Source organism: Papio anubis, chromosome 8 (assembly GCF_008728515.1).
Source record: "Papio anubis isolate 15944 chromosome 8, Panubis1.0, whole genome shotgun sequence".
In the NCBI taxonomy this organism is placed as follows: Eukaryota; Metazoa; Chordata; class Mammalia; order Primates; family Cercopithecidae; genus Papio; species Papio anubis.
In genome coordinates, this window is record NC_044983.1 from 37,195,607 (window position 1) to 37,215,793 (window position 20,187).

Consider the following 20,187-nt stretch of genomic DNA (forward strand, 5'->3'; position numbering starts at 1 on the left):
TGTCCAAGGCCAAACCCATGGCCCTACTCCAACAGTCCCTAAGCATTCACTAGTATTTCCTGAATCTCACTGAATGGCACTAGTCTTCTAGTTTCAAAGGCTCAAACTTACAAATCATCTTTGCTACCTCTTCCTACTTCAGTCCTGTATCCAGCTTATCACCCAGCCTTATCAGTCTCACCTCCTTATTTCCTCTCTAGAGTATAACTTCTCTTCCTGTTGCGGGAAGTCAGGGACCCTGAACGGAGGGACCAGCTGGAGCCGTGGCAGAAGAACATAAATTGTGAAGATTTCATGGACATTTATTAGTTCCCAAAATTAATACTTTTATAATTTCTTATGCCTGTTTTTACTGCAATCTCTGAACATAAATTGTGAAGATTTTATGGACATTTATCAGTTCCCAAATAATACTCATAATTTCTTACACCTGTCTTAACTTTAATCTCTTAATCCTGTTATCTTCGTAAGCTGAGGATGTATGTCACCTCAGGACCACTATTGTACAAATTGATTGTGGAGCATGTGTGTTTAAAAAATATGAAATCCCTGCCCCTTGAAAAAGAACAGAGTAACAGCGATTTTCAGGGAACAAGGGAAGACAACCGTAAGGTCTGACTGCCTGCAGGGTTGGGCAGAATAGAGCCATTTTTCTTCTTGGAGAGAGCCTATAAACGGACATGCAAGTAGGAGAGATATCGCGGAATTCTTTTCCCATCAAGGAATATTAATAATACCCTGGGGAAGGAATGCATTCCTTGGGGGAGGTCTATAAATGGCTGCTCTGGGAGTGACTGTCTTATGCAGTTGAGATAAGGACTGAAATACACCCTGGTCTTCTGCAGTACCCTCAGGCTTACTAGGATTGGGAAATTCCAGCCTGGTAAATTCTGGTTCTCTGCTCTTGAACCCTGTTTTCTGTTAAGATGTTTATCAAGACAATACATGCATAGCTGAACATAGACCCTCATCAGTAATTTTAATTTTGCCCTTTGCCTTGTGATCTTTGCTTTGCCCTTTTCCTTGTGATCTTTATTGGCCTCAGAAGCACGTGATCTTTGTGACCTACTCCTTGTTCATACACCCCCTCCCCTTTTGAAATCCTTAATAAAAACTTGCTGGTTTTGCGACTCGGGGGACATCATGGACCTACTGATATGTGATATCACCCCCGGCGTCCCAGCTGTAAAATTCCTCTCTTTGTACTCTTTCTCTTTATTTCTCAGATTGGCTGACACTTAGGGAAAATAGAAAGAACCTACGTTGAAATATTGGGGGTGGGTTCCCCCCGATACTTCCTATTCATTAGCATCACCCTTGTCAAAGCCCCTAGAATAACATACTAGCAGTTTTACATGTTCCATTTTTACCCTCTTTAATCCTTTTCCACATTGCAACTGGGGTCTGTTCAAAATATAAACCTGAGTATATTCTTTGCTGCTTAAAAACTCCTTATGGCTTCCTGTTGCTCTTAGAATAGAACCAGATTCTTGACAAGGCCTGCAAGGCTCTGTAAGCATGATGCCTTTCTATTTTCCCAGCCTCATTTCTCCCTTTCATTCTTTCAGTAATTATTTAATCAATATCTCTCTATCCTGCTAGTCTCTAAACTGCAGGAGAACAGAGCCTCCTCTTTTTTGCTTGCTGTTACATCCCCAGTGCCAAGGGCAGAGCCCAGTACATAAAAATGCTTGGGTATTTGTTGAATGACTGAGTGAATATGTGAGTGAAATGGAGGGGTGAACCATTCCTGATGGATAGGGAGCTGGCTTCTCTTTGCACTCAATGCATGTTTGTTTGTTTTATACTGAGTTGAAATCCACTTTCCTCTTAATAGTTGTCCACATGATCCTAATTTTATCCTCTGAAGCTACAATAATTCTAATCCCTTTACCTCAAGTGCCCTTAAAATATTTGCAGACTCTATAGTGTTTCTTAGTTTTCTAGGCTAAATATCTTAGACTGATTGTTTACAGATACACCACCTTGATCCACATTCCTCTAAGGACATTCATTTTTGTTCACAATTTTTTTAAGATGAGGAGCTTAGAACTGAATTCAGAATCTAACTGAATTCACAATCCCAGATGTTGTGCAATCGAGGAGACTACAAGAAACTTTTCTGGCAATCAAGAGATGAATTTAATCTGTGGTTTAGTACCCAGGCCTTAGAGTTTGGACAGATTTGGGTTTGCCTACTGGTAAAGACTGATGTCTTGGTTCAATAGGATAATATCAGTGAGCTCTTAGTAGCCCATTGCCTGGTCCATCCAAACCCTCAGTGCATTTTACTCAGTACTGTTGTCATTGATGTTTCTGTTTATCTGTTAATGGGATCTGAGATTGCATTTGCTTTGTGCTCAGGTATGCCACCATGGTTGTATTGAGTTTGCAGTTAACTGCAATTGCGTGTTAGAAAATGTTGGCTGATTGTTCAGGTAGGTCTCTCATCCTGTACTTACATACAGGTTTGCTCTTTATCTCTGAGCTCCTTGAAGACATTGCATAGGACGTGATTGTAATGCGCATCCTTTCATATCAGAAGGGTTTATGTATTTGTCTCTTATTAGGTGACATCAGTTGATCTCAGAATCTTGGGACTTGAGTTTTCTGTGCACTTTAGTTTGGATACATTTGGTCTCAAAGGGCAGAAATCCACTCAGACTAGCTTAAATACGTATACATCATTGAGAAAGGGGAGTTTCATGGAAATTAAGCTGGGGCAGTGTAGGTAGGCCTTTGTGGGCATTGGAAAGTCCTCAGGTACCTCTGTTCTCTATCACTTGCCAACTGGTATAGGATGGTCTTCTGTCTCTATTTTATCCTGACCTCAGCCTCCTACAGATCCACTTACTGTCTTAATTCAGATTCTTGAGAGAGAATCTGTTGATTATTTGTATCACTTGGATAATGCAAATAGAACTTATTTAGGAAAAGACTAAGTAGAGCAAGGGTCTACTGCAGTATATCTGATGTGGTGTTAACATTTTGTAGGTCCAGAGGAGCCATTGGACATCAACAGCTTAAATGTGAGGCATGCAGATGGGTACTGAGTTCCCAGGCACAGCCTGACAGTTTCAGGATTAGAATTTTATGCAGTGAGCAGATTTGAATGGTTGGAAGTTAAAAATACAAATACAGTCATTCACCACGTAATGATGTTTTGATCAGTGACTGACTGCATATATGATGTGATCATGTAAGATTATAATACCATATTTTTACTGTACCTTTTCTGTGTTTAGATACACAAATACTTAGCATTGCGTTACCATTGCCTACAGTATTTCAGTATGGTAACATGCTGTTCAGGTTTGTAGCCTAAGAGCAATAGACTATACAATAGGTATGTAGTAGATATACTGTCTAGGTTTGTGTCAAGTACACTCTATAATGATCACACAGTGACCTGCACAATGACGAAATCACCTAATGACAGATTTCTCAGAATCTGTTGTTAACCAACACATAACTGTATTCCCTATTCCACAGAACAGGGTTTAAGTAATCAGACTGTTTCAAAAATAAATGGAAAACCTCCCATATCTGGCCCAGAATCACCTCTTTATAGACCAAAGTACTGAAATAACCAAATAAAAAAATCCATTGGAAAACAAATCCAAAGCAAATGAAAGGAGGTAGTTCTTGTCCTAACATTTAATATAGGCTAATTAGTTTATGGGTAAATATCACTTTATAAATTGTACACAAGAAAATGCATGTATAATACCAATATTTTAGAAGTAGAATTTTTCTTTTTACCAAATCCATCATGATTTAGTTAGGTAACAAGTTCTTCCAGTATATCAGTTTGATTTGTAGTAAAATGTAGTGTAACATAGTTTTCTAGATGGAGAAACAGTGGCTCAGGACCATTTCTTGCTTGTCAGCATATGGAAAGGGTGGCTCTCCCACCATGCCACGCCATCCACTCCTGCTGGGCGCACCAGGATAAAGACGTTAAAATACAACCTCTTGTATAGGATTTTCAGGATCTGTTACTTACAGTGAGGTCATCTGTAGTACAACTGAGAGATGCTGAAGTTCTCCTTAAAAGGATATGTGTATTAAGTTCCTAGAAGGGTTATTTATCCCCACTTACTTCCATATCACCATTTTTAGAGATGCACTTTCCACTTTAACCATAGTTTTCAAAATCTTAAGGCAGTGGAACCTTTTCCTCAAAAAAAAAAAAAAAATGTGGACTCTAATATATAATAGACTTTAAGGTGACATATATTATAGTTGTAAAGATTAAAAACATTAGTTTTAAAAAAATGAGATTTGTGAGATTGAAACATACAAAATAACTAAATCAGAGTCTAATTAATAACTAAGCCAGATGTGGTGGCATGCACCTGTAATCCCAGCTACTCAGGAGGCTGAGGCGGGAGGATGGCTTGAGCCCAGGAGTTCAGGATCAGCCTAGGCAACATAGTGAGACCGTGTTAAAAAAAAAAAAAAAAAAGAATCAAATTTATTTCAGTAGTGTTTGGGTTACATGATTGAAAGAACCTTGATTTATGCAGGTCAGTAGTTGCAGATAAGTTTTTTAATAATTCAGCTTAGTGCCTGAGAGCATGCCTTAATTAAACTATTCCAAAAGTCTGAAAGAGGAGCAGAGGGGAATTTGTGTTTCAGATTTGAGTTATTAACAATATCTAACAATTCGTCCAATTTATTAATTTTATAGATGTAAATTTTAGAAATAGTACATAAAGTGGTTCCTCATAAGTTTAAATCTTTTTGGTAGAAAATACAAAACTGAGATATTTAGAAGTATCATTTTTAAAAATCTCAGATAGTTTAGTGCTGTGTCTCTTAAATAGTCACTGTTAAAAGGCACATTTCCTGTTCTGGGTGTTCTCAGATTCTCCAGCACCAACTGGGTTTCCAAGAATTCAGTTCGTTTCTTACACTATCTGGTGCAGACCCCACAAGATAAGGTCTCAGTCCCACGAGACTGCCGCCACTTCAGATACCAGTTGCAAGTCTCAGTGCTTCTGACCAACTGGCTATAAATCTGGGGATTCTCAGAACTCCTCAGTTTCAGTAATTTGCTAGAACGACTCACAGAACTCAGAAAAATACTTACATTTACTGGCTTATTATGAAGGATACAACTCAGGAACTGCCAAATGCAAGGGATACATAGGGCAAGGTATCCCCATACCTGCAGGCGTGCAGAGCTTCCACGCCCTCTGGGCACACCACCCTCCCAGTAAGTCAACGTGTCCACCAACCTGGAAGCTCCCTGTCCCTGTCGTTTGGGAGTGTTTATAGAGGTTTCATCACATAGGTATGATTGATTAAATTATTGGCCTTGGTGATTGAGCTCATTTTCCAGCCTTTCTCCCCTCCCTGGAAGGAGTGGGGATGGTGCTGAAAGTTGCAACCCTCTAATTTGGCTTGGTCTTTCTGGTGACCAACCCGTTCCTGCAGCTGTCAGGGGACCCCCAGCACCCAGTCATTCATTAGCACACAAAAGACACTGACCAGTCAGGGGGTTCCAGGGGTAGGGAGCTCTGTGCCAGGGACTGAGGACAAAGGCAAAATACATATTTTTATTATACCACCTGTGTTGAATCTAAAAAGCTGACAATAAGCACCAACACTTAAAAGGAGTGATAACTATCTAAACCTTGATATAATCAAGACTCAGTGTTGGACAACGGGCCTGTCTTTTGACTGAGCCAGTTGTACACGGAAACACATGGATATTTGCAGCCCTAGGGTGTTGATGGCTTGTTTTCAGTTGTCTGTCTCCCCATCATCAGCACAAAGAAACAATAACACATTTATAACAGTTCGCATACATGGACAGAGATAATAGACTCTGTACACATAAGTGAAATTGTCAGTACAGTTTAAAATGTTCTTGTTAAAATTTTGTGTGTATTGCAGTTGAGTTTTTAAACTTTCTATTATGAAAAGTTTCACAACTGTATGACAGAGAAAATAATACAATGAAAACTCCCATATACCTATCCCTGGGCAACAGTTACCAAGATTTTGCCATACTTACTATCTCTTTTTAAAAAAATCCTTTTGAAATATGTTAAACCAAATTCTGGTTATGAAGCACTGAGACTTCGTATTAATAATAAACATATATTTATAAGAAAAATTTTAATTGGACATTTGTAGAATATCTGAAGTATATTTGTGAAGTATAATTTATAAACCACTACCCAATAATAATCATAAAAGATTCATGAGAAAGGTGTGTGAGTGCTTTAAAAAAACTATTCCAAATCCCAGCTACTCAGGCAGCTGAGGTGGGAGGATTGCTTGAGCCCCAGAGTTTGAGGCTGCAGTGAGCTATGATCACACCACTGCACTCCAGCCTGGGCAACAGAGTGAGAGACCCCTTAAAAAAAAAAAAAAAAGAACAGGCTGGTGCAGTGGCTTGTACCTGTGACCCCGGCACTTTGGGAGACCAAGGCAGGCAGATTGCTTGAGCCCAGTGAGACCAGCCTGGGCAACTTGGCTGTCCTGTCTCTACATAAAAAATAAATTAAAATAAAAATTAACAAGCTTGGTGGCTCATGCCTGTGGTCCCAATTACTTGGGAGACTGTGGTGGGAGGATCACTTGAGCCTGGGGAGGTCAAGGCTGCAGTGAGCCAAGATCAGGCCACTGTACTCCAGCCTGGGTAACAGAGACACTGTCTCAAGAAAAACAAAAATAAAAACTATTGCTATGATATTCCAGTGGTACTTGACTCTGCTCCTGGATTAGGATTAGGAAGTAGGATTAGAGGGTCATCTCTTAATTTCATTTAAAATCTTGAGATATTATAAGCAATTCACTGAGTTTTCTGTGCTACTCTTATTTCAGATATCTATGTCAGGAAATCACTTTGTGCTTTAATGAAATCACCTAATTCACACCTTCCTAATATTTGCAGCACTTATCCTAGTAAGACCACAATTAAAAAGGGTTTTTATTTTTCACAAGTGATTTAGAGAATTCCTGGTCTGGCTTAGAGACAGAGGTTCTAAAGAAAAAATAACTTTATTGTTTTATAATTTGTGTCTTAGTAAAATAAGGGCTATTTGTTTTAAAGCCATTTCCATATCTGGTTTTCCAAATTAGCTTTCTTATTTGGTTCTTTTAGTTTTTAGGGCTACGGAGAGATGATTCTGAGTTGGTCACAGTAGATTTTTTAAATTTATTTTTGAAACAGTCTTTTTAAATTCTGTTCTGTGGATACTTGTGGGTTTTTTTCTTTTTTTCTTTTTTCTTTTTTTTTTTTTTTTTGAGACGGAGTCTAGGCTGGAATGCAGTGGTGCAATCTCAGCTCACTGCATCCTCTGTCTCCCTGGTTCAAGTGATTCTCCTGCCTCAGCCTCCCGAGTTGTTGGGACTACAGGCATGTGCCACCACGCCCAGCTAATTTTTGTATTTTTAGTAGAGATGGGGTTTCACCATGTTAGCCAGGATGGTCTCGATCTCTTGACCTCATGATGTGCCCGCCTTGGCCTCCCAAGATACTTGTGTTTTTAACATCCAAAGATTCAAATCTGTTCACTGCATAAAGTTCTGACCCTGAAGCTGTCCGGCTGTGCCTAGGAACTATCTCAGCGCCAATCTGACTCCCTGCGCTGTAGCTGTTGGTTTCTAAAGATTCCTCCAGGCCAGTTTTACCCTACAGAATGTTAACATCACTTAATATACATTGCAGCAGACTCTTGCTCTATTTATCCTTTTTCTAAATAGCCCTTTTGGTGTAGTTGCCATTCGTATCACTTGGGTAATGCGCATACACAACTTGGGATAGGAAAAATTCATTTTAGGGTGTTGTGCTACTCTTCTTTTTCAGGCTGTGCTGCCATCCTTGCTGAACTTTAGAGATGGTTAATAAAAGCAAAGGGGGAAGAACTTGCTATTTGTTTATATGAATTCAGGTAGGAAAAGATATTTACCAATGACAGAAAGATAATTCTTTAATAGGTGGTTTTTGTGTTTCATTTTAGAATCACAAGAAGCTGATGAAGAGCTTGTAGCAGAAGTGGTTGAAAAATGTTCATCTAAGACTTGTTCTAAACCTTCAGAAAATGAAGTGCCACAGCAGACCATTGATTCTCACTCAGTCAAGAATTTCAAAGAGGAGCCTGAACATGATTTTAGCAAAATTTCCATTGTGAGGCCATTTTCAATAGAAACGAGGGATTCCACGGATATCTCGGCAGCCCTTGGAACAAAAGCAGCTCATGGCTGTGTAACTGCAGTCTCAGGCAAGGCTCTGCCTTCCAGCCCGCCAGACGCCCTCCAGGACGAGGCGATGACGGAAGGCAGCATGGGGGTCACCCTTGAGCCCTCCACAGAAGCCAGTCTAAAAGCTGGCAACTCCTGTCCAGAGCCTGTGCCCAGCAGAAGAAGCAAGCTGAGAAAGCCCAAGCCTGTCCCCCTGAGGAAGAAAGCAATTGGAGGAGAGTTCTCAGACACCGACGCTGCTGCGGAGGGTACACCTCTCCCCAAAGCATCCTACCACTTCAGTCCTGAAGAGCTGGATGAGAACACAAGTCCTTCTTCGCTAGGAGGTGCCATGTTGCAGAAGTCTCCCCCTGACCTTAAAGAAACTCCCGGCACTCTCAGTAGTGACACAAACGACTCAGGGGTTGAGCTGGGGGAGGAGTCCAGGAGCTTACCTCTCAAACTTGAGTTTGATTTCACAGAAGATATGGGAAACATAGAGGCCAGGAAAGCCCTTCCAAGGAAGCTTGGCAGGAAACCGGGTAGCAAACTGATTCCCAAGATGCAAAAAGATGGCATCAGTAAGTCAGCAGGTTTAGAACAGCCTACAGACCCAGTGGCACGTGACGGGCCTCTCTCCCAAACATCTTCCAAGCTAGATCCTAGTCAGTGGGAAAACGCCAGCTTCAACCCCTTTGGGAGCCACTCTATTCTGCAGAACTCCCCATCCCTTTCTTCTGAGGGTTCCTACCACTTTGACCCAGATAACTTTGACGAATCTGTGGATCCCTTTAAACCAACTACGACCTTAACAAGCAGTGACTTTTGTTCTCCCCCTGGTAATCATGTTAATGAAATCTTAGAATCACCCAAGAAGGCAAAGTCGCGTTTAATAACGTGAGTGACAGTGGGCGCTGGGTGTTGTGCTCTGTGTCTTCTCTGTGAGTTTGGCAGCTGGCTACTTTTGGCTTTGGTGAACTGAGTTTACCTTTGAGGTGCACCGAGGTTGATACAAAGCTCATAACGTTATCCTGCAGTCTTCACTATTTGGCCTGTTGTGTGGAATCGGAAATACCAGAAGTTTCCTTTTCCAATTGTTGCCTTATTTCTGAATCCTCGGCTTAATCAGCTAAGTTCTTTTCCCCTGGCCCTAGAGAGTTTTTTATGTTTAAAAAAAAATAGGCTGGGCATGGTGGCTGACACCTGTAGTCCCAGCAGTTTGGGAGGTCGACACAGGTGAATCACTTGAGGTCCGGAGTTTGAGACCAGCCTGTCTAACATGGTGAAACCTTCTCTACTAAAAATGCAAAAATTAGCTGGGCATGGTGGTGCATACCTGTAGTCTCAGCTACCCGGGAGGCTGAGACACGAGAATTGCTTGAACCCAGGAGGCAGAGGTTGCAGTGAGCCAAGATCATGCCACTGCACTCCAGCCTGGGCGACAGCAAGACTCCATCCCCCCCCCCCAAAAAAAAAAAAATGGCATGAGATAGGCAGGTAGAGATTTGATGGTTTTCAGAAATCCTGGCTGGGCTGTTAGGAGTCATGTTATAGACAATTCAAATGTCAGTGCTGGCCACCGTCTTCATATTCTTTATGGATGAAACAGAAATTCCAATCCTATAACTTACCTCTGTAGCGTCAATAACATGTGGGAAATGGTCCAAAAGGGTCTTGTAGAAAGCAGACTTTTTACATAAACAGAAAGCTATGATTTTTGTGGGAAACAAACCTACCACTAAAATTGATGAGAATTCTTGTCTCCATGTGTAATTTCTGGCTCATCGCCCAGAAGGTAAATTTTTAATAAGAATCAAGAATATTTTACATTATCAGTTAAAACTGAGTAGTCGGTTTAGTCAATCCCCCATCTCTCCTGGGAAATTATCTGACTTTTGCAAGGTCCTTGGAGTTTTCAGTATAATTACCTAAGGTCATATTCCATATCAAGTTTCAGTTTAACTTTGCTACAGGATTACTTTATCACAAAACTTGAGTAGATGATAATACAATCATACATCACTTAGCCACAGGATAAGCCACAGGGAAGTGCATCCTTTGGTGATTTTGTTGTGTGAACATCATCAGGTGAACTTACTCAAACCTAGGTGGTGTAACCTACTACATACCTAGGCTATATGGTACAGCCTATTGCTCCTAGGCTACAACCCTATACAGCACATTATCATACTGAATACTGTAGGTGCTAGGTGTGGTGGCTCACACCTGTAATGCCAACACTTTGGGAGGCCAAGGTGGGAGGATCCCTTGAGGCCAGGAGTTCAAGATCAGCCTGGGCAACATAGAGCCCCCCACCAGTCCCCTGTCTCTTTAAAAAATTTTTTTAAATTAGCTGGGAGTGGTGGTGCATACCTGTAGTCCCAGCTACTCAGGGAGTTGAGGCAGGAGGATTGCTTGAGCCCAGGAGATTGAGGTTACCGTGAGTCAGGATTATGTCATACTCCAGCCTGGCTGGCAGAGCAAGACCCAGTCTTAAAAAAAAAAAAAAAACTACTATAGGCAGTGTAACACAATGGTAAGTATTTGTGTATCTAAACATATCTAAGCATAGAAAATGTACAGTAAAAATATAGTATAAAAGATAAAAAATAATACACCTGTGTAGGGCCCTTACCATGAATGGAGCTTGCAGAACTGGAAGTTGCTCTGAGTGAGTCAGTGAGTGGTGAGTGAATGTGAAGGCCTGGGACATTACTGTACACTACTGTAGCCTCTATAAACACGGTACACTTCAGCTACACTAAATTTATTTAAATTTTTTTCCTTCATTAATAGATTAAGTTTAGCTTACTGTAACGTTTACTTTATCAACTTTTAAATTTTTAAAGAAATTTTGACTTTTGTAATAATACTTAGCTTAAAACACAAACACATGGTACAACTATACAAAAATATTTTCTTTATATCCCTATTCCGTAAGTTTTCTTTGTGTAAAATTATTTATTTATTTACTTTTTAAAATTTTTGTTAAAAACTAAGACACAGACACACACATTACCTAGGCCTACCCTGGGTCAGGATCATCAGGACATCACTAGACAATAGTTTTTCAGTTCCATTATAACCCTACGGGACCACCATCATATACATGACTGAAACGTCATTACATGGCACCTGACTGTATATCCTTTTGTGGCCCTGTGACATTTTACTAAAAAGTTTGAGTAAAATGTAGATATAAAGAAGGACCAATGAGATGCAGGATGAAATATGTACAAGGAGTATGAGAAGCACTGTGCTTGTAGTTGTCACTGTATGTCAGTTGGGGAAATGCTTCTCAGCATTGCTATGACTTAAAGAAAAACTCCAGATATCATGGTGACTTACAGCAGAAAGGAAGATGCCCAGAGGTTTAAAGAGCAGAAGGATCAACTTCAGGACCAAGAAAGTAGAGAGATGTAGGAACCAGTTCCTCAGCAGCCCCAGAATGGCTAAGGGGAGTGAAATGTCATTAGTAGCTCTCGATCTGTTGCTTGATTGTATATAAGCAGTTAAATGGTTGTTGGAAAATATTATTGATTGGATGCCCTTTTTTGTGGCTTTTAAGGTTGGTTACTTCTCTCTAGACAGCACTTAGGGTATGTACTGGGCACATCACTGCCTAGGTACTTCCTCCCCTAAATGTGGGAAGCTTCTGCCTACTGAAGTTGATGAGTCATTTGTGAATCTTTCAGTTGCATGCCACCAATGCGTTAAATAAGATGAAATCTGGGCCAAAGAAAGGGTAATTTATTCTACACTTTATATTCAGCAGCAAGAAGCACCATCTCTCGAGTTCTACCGCCCTCACCCAGTAACCTTTTTCCCCTATTCTGTTTTTGTTGAATGAACTTCTTGATCTAATACACTTAATAGGGGTTTAAGTCCTTATGCAATCAAAAATCTTGTCTTCTTGTTCCTTTTAGAAGAAAGGAGTGCTAGACCTCTTGGAAGTTTATTTTTCATCTATAAATTTGAATTTGTGGCATTTCTGAGTGTTTCTACCAGTCTGTTTTGTAGATGAGGTCTGTTCATCATTCACTCACTAGTGATAACATTCATGAATACATTTTTAATTTATATCTCACCTCATAGAAAGAATTGTGCAGCTTTTACATCTGCCAGACTAGAGTTGAATATTCCAGTCTTTACATGATTTTTTTTCTCCATCTGTCTGTCTCTTTCCTGTCTCTAATTTGGTTGGTGCATCAGGACTACTGAACAAGTGAAATTTCTCTGTTTTCTGTTGTAAGTACTCCTGCTGTTTCTTTTGTCACTGGGACCGTTGGCAGTTTCCTCTCCCCCTTCCCCCAGCCATCTCTCCATAGCATGTTTGCTTCTAATTCTGAGTTTGATCTTCTGATGATTTTTTTTGCATTTCATCAGTCACTTCATGAGTCAGCTTAGCCTTGCAGTTGTCCATACCTAAGGGAGTGGGGCTTGGTCTTTACACCTTAGGTGCTAGAGCTTGCGCTCCCTGGCTTGGCAGGTGTCATGTGGCGCTTTGACAATACCAAAAGCTGGCTTGGCCCCAAGATCATCGCAGCAGTGGTTTGAGGGACTGTTCTGCTATTTGATATTGGAACTCATTGGCTTTTTTTGGTAGGATAAAGCTACTGGCTTGGAACAGTTAATAAATTTTACTGAGTCAGCTCAACTTGAGTTTGGTGGCAGAGGGTAGCACTCAGTAAGAAGATTAGGGAAAGAAGATCATGAACTAGTGATTATGCACATTCTGGTAACTTATGTGCTTGTCTTTGTATTTTTTCTCACAAAAGAAAAAAAGTTGCAAATAATTTTTTCTCTTTTTTTTGGTCACAGTGGTGTTTTTACTGGAAATTCTAAGTTTATTAGAACAGAATCTGAATTAGTCCTGTGATCACAAGTTGTGTGCTAATCTACAAATAACAGGTGGTTCAAGCTTCCCCAGTTTCAGGCTTTGTGCAGCATGTGACATTCATCTTCCATCTTATTACTTAATAGGAATGGTGACAGTTTACCCACATAGTTTTATTTTTATAATTTTTATTGACAGTTCTTCTCTGTGAGCACACAAGTCTTAACTGGAACTGTTTTATGAGATGTCTATGGGTTTTAGAGCAATAAAGAATTTTTAAAGAATTTGGTCCAGTGTGATGATTTTTCTAATGAACGTCAAAGCCAAGTGAGTGAGGCTCAGAGGAACTGAATGTCTCCAGCTGCTAAGGCTCTACTGTCTGAAAAGCTTTTGGTGGCGTGTAATTAAAAACCATAGACATCAGAGTGCTACTGTTTGACAACTCACAGAAGCAAGCGGAGGGGGTCTTTTCAGAGAATGAGCCCCACTGTAGGTCTTTGCTTACCTCGTCTCTCTGGGGAAAACTCAGAGGCATAAAAGGTATCCCTGCCTCTCTCATGCGGCGATGTATGATTTGTGTGGTGCTGTACGCTTTGGCTTCTATCCGCACACACTGCTCTCTGCTCCATTTCATACCTTGACAGTTGTCAGTGTGATTGCAAACTGGCTTGTTTGTGTTTCTTCTCTTTCCAGGAGTGGCTGTAAGGTGAAGAAGCATGAAACTCAGTCTCTCGCTTTGGATGCATGTTCCCAGGTGAGTCTGTGTCCATCCCCAGAACGTCTCTTAGACCAGGGGTCCCCCAGTGGGAGTTTGCATACCCCTGGCAGGTGGTTCAAAAGGACTTTCCAATGGGTGCCTGAGTACTCAGTTTTAAACAGATCCTTACTGTCCCTGAAGAGAAGGCCCCTGAAGACAAGCGAACCCTTTCACAATGACTTTTTTTTTTTGGTAAAATTCCCACTTTAAGTGCTACAAAGATGCATCACCATCACCACAGGGTGTGAAAGTCTCCAGGGCACCAAAGGGAAGATCTGAAATATCGGTATAGGTGCTAAGAAGATAATTGACTAATAACTGGATGGTATTTTTCTTAAGTCAGATGGTTTTCTAATTCATTGCTTTCAACAATAGAGGAAAACCTGAGTTGTTAACTGATTTAAAAATAATGTTTGATGATAGATTTTTTGGGGCACATAACTTGGAAAGGGGTTCAAAGAATTGAAAGGCACTTATGTTACAGAACTACCTTCTGTTTCATCTATTGTTTATATAAATAAGGTTTCTTAATGATTATATTTATAAAAATAGAAACCAGGAATAAAATTGATATTGACCTTTGTTACATTCTAGCAATAAATAGTATCCATCCATGACCGTATAGACTAATTGCAAAATAAATAAACCGAAACCCAGGCCCATCTGATTGCAATGAGATCCTTTTGTTCTTTTTAAAACTTTGTCAGTATACTTATTACAGGAATACATTCATTGTTTAACAGAGTTCAATTTAACGCAACTTATCCTATACAATTTGGACCAGAAACTTGGTATATGGTGTAAAATGTAAAAAAGGGGTGTGGTGGGGGAAATTTGCAATCTGAGTTATTTTTCATCTGTTACAAATGTGTAAAAGATTCTCCCAGATTTTGCTAAAGTAGGCAGCAAGACCTATGAGAAATTTATCTTTGGTCTTCTTTAAAAAAAAAAAAAGAAACCCCAAACCCATTTATTGGATATAAAATAAAACCCATTTATTGCACTGTAAAAGTTTTTAAGAATTAGTGCAATAAAACATTTTGTAATTGATATAACAACTTACTTTTGTGTCTGATAATACTTATCAAAACTTGCAATATTTTGAAAATAAGTTATGCATTAATATAATAACTCTCTAGCAGAAAAAAATTTTAAGACTTACAGTCAAAGAAAAAAGTTTCACAGAGACATTGGATAGAGACCTTTAAAAGACTTCCAGCCATGCAGATGTTTTTCATTTGGATTTCATGATGGAAGTGAAATGGAAATACAGATTTAGAGAGGAAAAGGAATAACATAAACTTCTGACTTATTCAGGAACTTGTTAGTGTAAATTTACATATGGTATCAAATCACCAAGGTAACTAGATAGCATTAAGTAAATTCAATATTTAGAATATTCCAGATATTACATTCTTTGTGATTATTTAAACTTATGCCAAAAAGTTTTTAGCTGTCACTTGAAAATGCAGTGGGGTACATAGATTTTTTTAAAAATTAGGAGGTATACAAGCAAAAAAATTGAAAACCATTGTCTTAAACCACTTAAACTGCTTGCTTATAAACTTAACCTAGAGAAGATCATTTTTTAAAACCTCAAACTCAAATTACAGAAACTAGGTTCTATAAAACAATATGTCACAATTGAAAGACTCCAACTTCCTCCTTGCTTTGTACCCTGATCTGTGGTTAACCTCTCACATATCTGTATGGAGTTGTGTCTACCTTGTTCCATTCATGGGATGTCAGTTTTCCCCATTGCTTGCCCTCCTAAAGGGTAGCATCTTCTCTGTTGTGTTTCTCAGGATGAAGGAGCAGTGATCTCCCAGATTTCAGACATTTCTAATAGGGATGGCCATGCTACCGATGAGGAGAAACTGGCATCCACGTCATGTGGTCAGAAATCAGCTGGGGCCGAGGTGAAAGGTGAGCCAGAGGAAGACCTGGAGTACTTTGAATGTTCCAATGTTCCCGTGTCTACCATAAATCATGCGTTTTCATCCTCAGAAGCAGGTATGGAAGCATATCTTCATCTTTCTAATGTACATAAGCATGGAAATGCCTGAAAGCCTAATAAAGCAGGAGGCGCCTTACAGAGATTAAAGAATTGGGTCACTTGAAGGATAGATTTAGGATGCTGACCTATGCTTTGCTTCTTTACCCAGAAAAGGGACACAAAAAAAGGGCTTCTTGAAGTACTAGGAACATAGGGATACTTGTGACAAGTTGTATAGGAGATGCTGATGTGTGTGAGACTGCTTGAATTTCTTTATAATTGTATGTGAATATGGCCATACCTTAAAGTATAGTGGTGTGTTAGTTCATTTGTATAATTGTATGTGAATATGGCCACCTCTTAAAGTATAGTGGTGTGTTAGTTCATTTGCGTTGCTGTAAAGGAATGCCTGAGAATGGCTAATTTATAAGGAAAAGAGGTTTATTTGGTTCTTGATTCTGCAGCCTGTAGAATAAGCATGGCACCAGTGCCTGTTTCTAGTGAGGGAGACTCAGGAAGCTTCCAATCACGGTGGAAGGCAAGGGGGAGCAAGTGTGTCACATGGCGAGAGGGTGGGAGGAAGAGAGGGGGAGGAGGATGCCAGGCTATTTTAACAAACATCTCACAGAACCTAACAGAGCAAGAAGTCACTTATTACCACAAGGAGGGCAGCAAGCTATTCATGAGGGATCCGCCTCTATGACCCAGCCACCTCCCATTAGGCCTCACTTCCAACTGTTGATCAGGTTTCATCATGAGATTTAGGGGGCAAATATTTAAACTATATCAAATGGCCTATAAATATGTCATACGTTTGACTTTTTTGTGATTGTTATACTCATTGTTTAACTTAGAGAAACAACAACTAACATGTATGGTGCCTTACCATGTACAGGCATTGTTCTAAGTGCTTTGCATATACTCATTCATAGCAAGGTGTTACCTTTTTCTCCCTTCTTCAGAGAAACAAAGTAAGTCAGAGAAGTTAAGTGACTTGATTAAAGTCACTTGGCTAGGGTAGGACAGAAAAGTGGTATCTTTTTCCTCACCCACCACGGGGTTCATGGCTGAGACATCTCTAACAAAAGATCAACAAGAGAAAAGCATACAAATGTATTTAATGTAAGTTTTACATGACATTAGAGCCTCCAGAAATGAAGACCCAAAGGAACAGGGAAAACTGTACTTTTACAGATAGTTGTGCAGAAGTATAATTGGAGGACAGAAGGGCATGGTCTATGGTAATAAACCAGGGGAACGTAGCAAGTCCTGTTTGTTTCAGTTCCTCTTGGTGTCTGTGTCTTTCGGGATAAGGACATTGTTTTTCTCTGTGTACAAGGAGGTCCCTTTGTAATGAGGTCTTATGACCTATTTTCGGGGGAAGGTCTGAGGGATTCCTTTATGGCCTGCTTCAGGGAAGAGGGCAGGAGAGGGGCCGAGAGACCCCCCTGCTTCTGCTGTGTCCTCAAATGCGAAGGCACCATCTTTTGGTGAAGTGTGTTCTGAACGTCGTCATTAGTAAATGGCAGAACTACATTTGACTCTAAGCAGTCTGGTTCCATGGTCTTTTAGCCACAATGCCAAAGTATGATGAGATTATTTTCATGATACTAGGCTACTGTAAATTTTTCTGGTACAGATGTGGTAAGTTGAGATTGACCAGTGCACTGTAAAATATTTTGTAACATGCTAATGAGGAACCTGGACTAATCAGGGCTGAAACCTCTTACTGATGGACTTGTCAGATCATTCTAGAGCTAAGCCCCTCTTTTGGGACCCCAGTTACGTCCTTGGCCTTAAACCTTACTTACGAAAAGTTTAGAACCATGTTCCTGACTACATTAAACATTAAAAACTCAGATCTTCTTAACGTAATTTTATTTGTGGGCTTTTATGCATAGAATTTTAAAAGTCATGATCTGCCATTAAGCCAGGGAAGCAGATGGAAAGTAAGAACTTGGAGCAATTTATTCCCCCTGGCCTCCTCCTCATCCCAGGCCTCAGTCTCTCATCTGTAAAATAATGTGCCAGGCATTGTTCCTGATTTATTCCGATACTGCCTTCTGCCCTGATATCTTTCCCTAAGCCCTTGTTTGCCATTCCCCCAGTTTCTTGGGGTTAATCCTGAGTATTCTTAACACCTGCCTTGGTTTTTTTCCATCTGAAGTGTCTTCCGTTGCCGCCTCCTACACAGATCTGCACATCCCTTCAGGTCTCTGCAGCATGCTTTATGCTCCCACATTTCCTTCCCCCTTCCTGTTCCACAGTACCTAGTGCAGTGTGTTAATTACAGGAAGGTAATATTATAAACTTACTGAGGTTGGAGACTACCAGACAGTCCTCTTTGAGTCACCTTTGACACAGTAAATGGTAAACATTTATTGAATTATATTCTTCCCCACTGGAGGAAATTCCTTCAACAAAAATTTGTGTAGAGAGCTGGGGCCCTGTGTATACAGTGCTGTCTTCAAAGTTAGCAAACAGCAAGGGGAACAGATTTGAACAAGTGGTTACATTGTAACTGATCAGCCACATCACAGGCAAGTGGAGGCTGCGGTCCTGGGTGTGGGAGTGGCTACAGGCCCTGTTAGGTGAATCCCGACTGTGTCCTGGGGAGTGTCCCCTTGGAACTGGGTCCTGATGGATACTTACTAGATGTTCTCCAGGAAACGAGACTTTCACACAGCCATGGGAAGGAAGCTGCCGTGTTGGTAAAAGGCCTGGTGGTTTTCTGTAAGTACCTGGCCAAGTGGGAAACAAGGTCGTACTGTGGAATCTGGGCTTGATCCTATAGGTAGGGAGGGGGAGGTTGAAGGTTTTTGAACAAGGGAGTGATGGTCACATTTGTGTTTTAAATAATTAGCTATTGACAACAATAGTAGTTAGTGATTGCCATGTGGAGGATTGTAACTTTAGATTGTAAACTTTTATATGCTTTTCTGTATTTTTATGTTTACTTTAATGAGTGTATCTTCTGGTTATTTTATTTTTTATTTTTCTTATTTTTGAGACTGAGTTTCGCTCTTGTTGCCCAGGCTGGAGTGTGGTGGTGCCATCTCAACTCACTGCAACCTCCACCTCCCAGGTTCAAGCGATTCTCCTGCCTCAGCCTCCCGAGTAGCTGGGATTACAGGCATGCGCCACCGCGCCGAGCTAATTTTTGTATTTTTAGTAGAGACGAGGCTTCACCATGTTGGCCAGGTTGGTCTCCTGACCTCAGGTGATCCACCCACCTTGGTCTCCCAAAGTGCTGGGATTACAGGCATGACCCACCGTGCCCAGCCATCTTCTGGTTATTTTAAATGTCACCCTCTACCCTAGTAGAGGATAGGCCTGAGACAAGGTAGCCCATTTGAAGGGTGTGGAGGGGAGAATGAGTTTAGTTGTGCTGGCTTGAATTTTAAAGCTTATTATCTTATCTGCTGCATTAATTAGATCAAGGCCACCATTCTGGGCTGGAATTTAAATTCACTCCGACTTGATGATAAAAAAAATCAGTGTTACACAGCGTCCCCTTTCTGAAATAATGCCACAGTTAGTACAACGCATTTTTCCAAACTTCTAATGGACACAAGGGGGCAGCCTTGCTGTTCTTTCTGCCTGAAGGCTGACGACCTGTTCCTGGCGACTAACCACGTGCTCCTCTTCTGAATGCCATGGACTTCTAACAACGCTCAAGAAAATGCCAGCATTCCTTTTAAATAAAATCTTAAAATGCTTTTCATGTGTTCATAGTCATTCTCGGCCTACACTGGCGTTTCCAAGAGCCTTTCACTAGGGAGGAAAGGAACCAACTTCTTGGGATAACTATAAAAATGACTTTCTGTCTTAGGCATAGAGAAGGAGACGTGCCAGAAGATGGAAGAAGACGGGTCCACTGTGCTTGTAAGTTCCTGAATGTGGAGGGCCGGGTGGGGCTCAGATTTCTTTCAGTATTTGTTTTGAAGCCCATGTGAATTTGTTAAATTCTGGTCAGTGTTAGGTGACGAGGATAAAATGTAAATAAGATAGTTTCTTCACTTGAGGAACACGTAGTCTCTGCGGTGTTCTGTAGAGTAGCCCTAGCTGCAGGTAGCTGTTGAGCACACTTGAACTGTAGCTACTCAGAAAAAGAAGAAGCATAAATGTCTCAACTTTTTACATTAACTACATGTTGAGATGATAATATTTCAGATGTATTGGGCTAACTACGGTTTTTATTATTATTGTTGTTATTATTATTTGAGACAGTCTCACTGTTCCCCAGGCTGGAATACAGTGGTGCGATCTTGGCTAACTGCAACCTCCACCTCCTGGGCTCAAGTGATCCTTCCACCACAGCCTCCCAAGTAGCTGGAACTAGAGGTGCGTGCCACCACACCCAGCTAATTTTTGTATTTTTTGTAGAAATGGGGTCTT

General features: G+C 40.5%; 1 protein-coding gene across 19 annotated transcripts in view; it reads left to right on the top strand.

Moving 5' to 3' along the window:
- TACC1 (transforming acidic coiled-coil containing protein 1) overlaps positions 1-20,187 on the top strand; it is a 123,809-nt gene that overhangs the window by 82,876 nt on the left and 20,746 nt on the right. For 8 of the 19 annotated variants that reach the window (XM_017961956.3, XM_017961957.3, XM_017961958.3 and 5 more), the window contains 5 exons: positions 7,980-9,096; positions 12,412-12,447; positions 13,730-13,790; positions 15,599-15,806; positions 19,622-19,674. In XM_017961956.3, the coding sequence (XP_017817445.1) occupies positions 8,288-9,096; positions 12,412-12,447; positions 13,730-13,790; positions 15,599-15,806; positions 19,622-19,674 (1,167 nt within the window). In that variant the 5' untranslated portion in view covers positions 7,980-8,287. The remainder of the gene's footprint in view (positions 1-7,979; positions 9,097-12,411; positions 12,448-13,729; positions 13,791-15,598; positions 15,807-19,621; positions 19,675-20,187) is intronic. The other 11 variants (XM_031669489.1, XM_021942230.2, XM_009212937.4 and 8 more) reach the window with 5 other exon arrangements.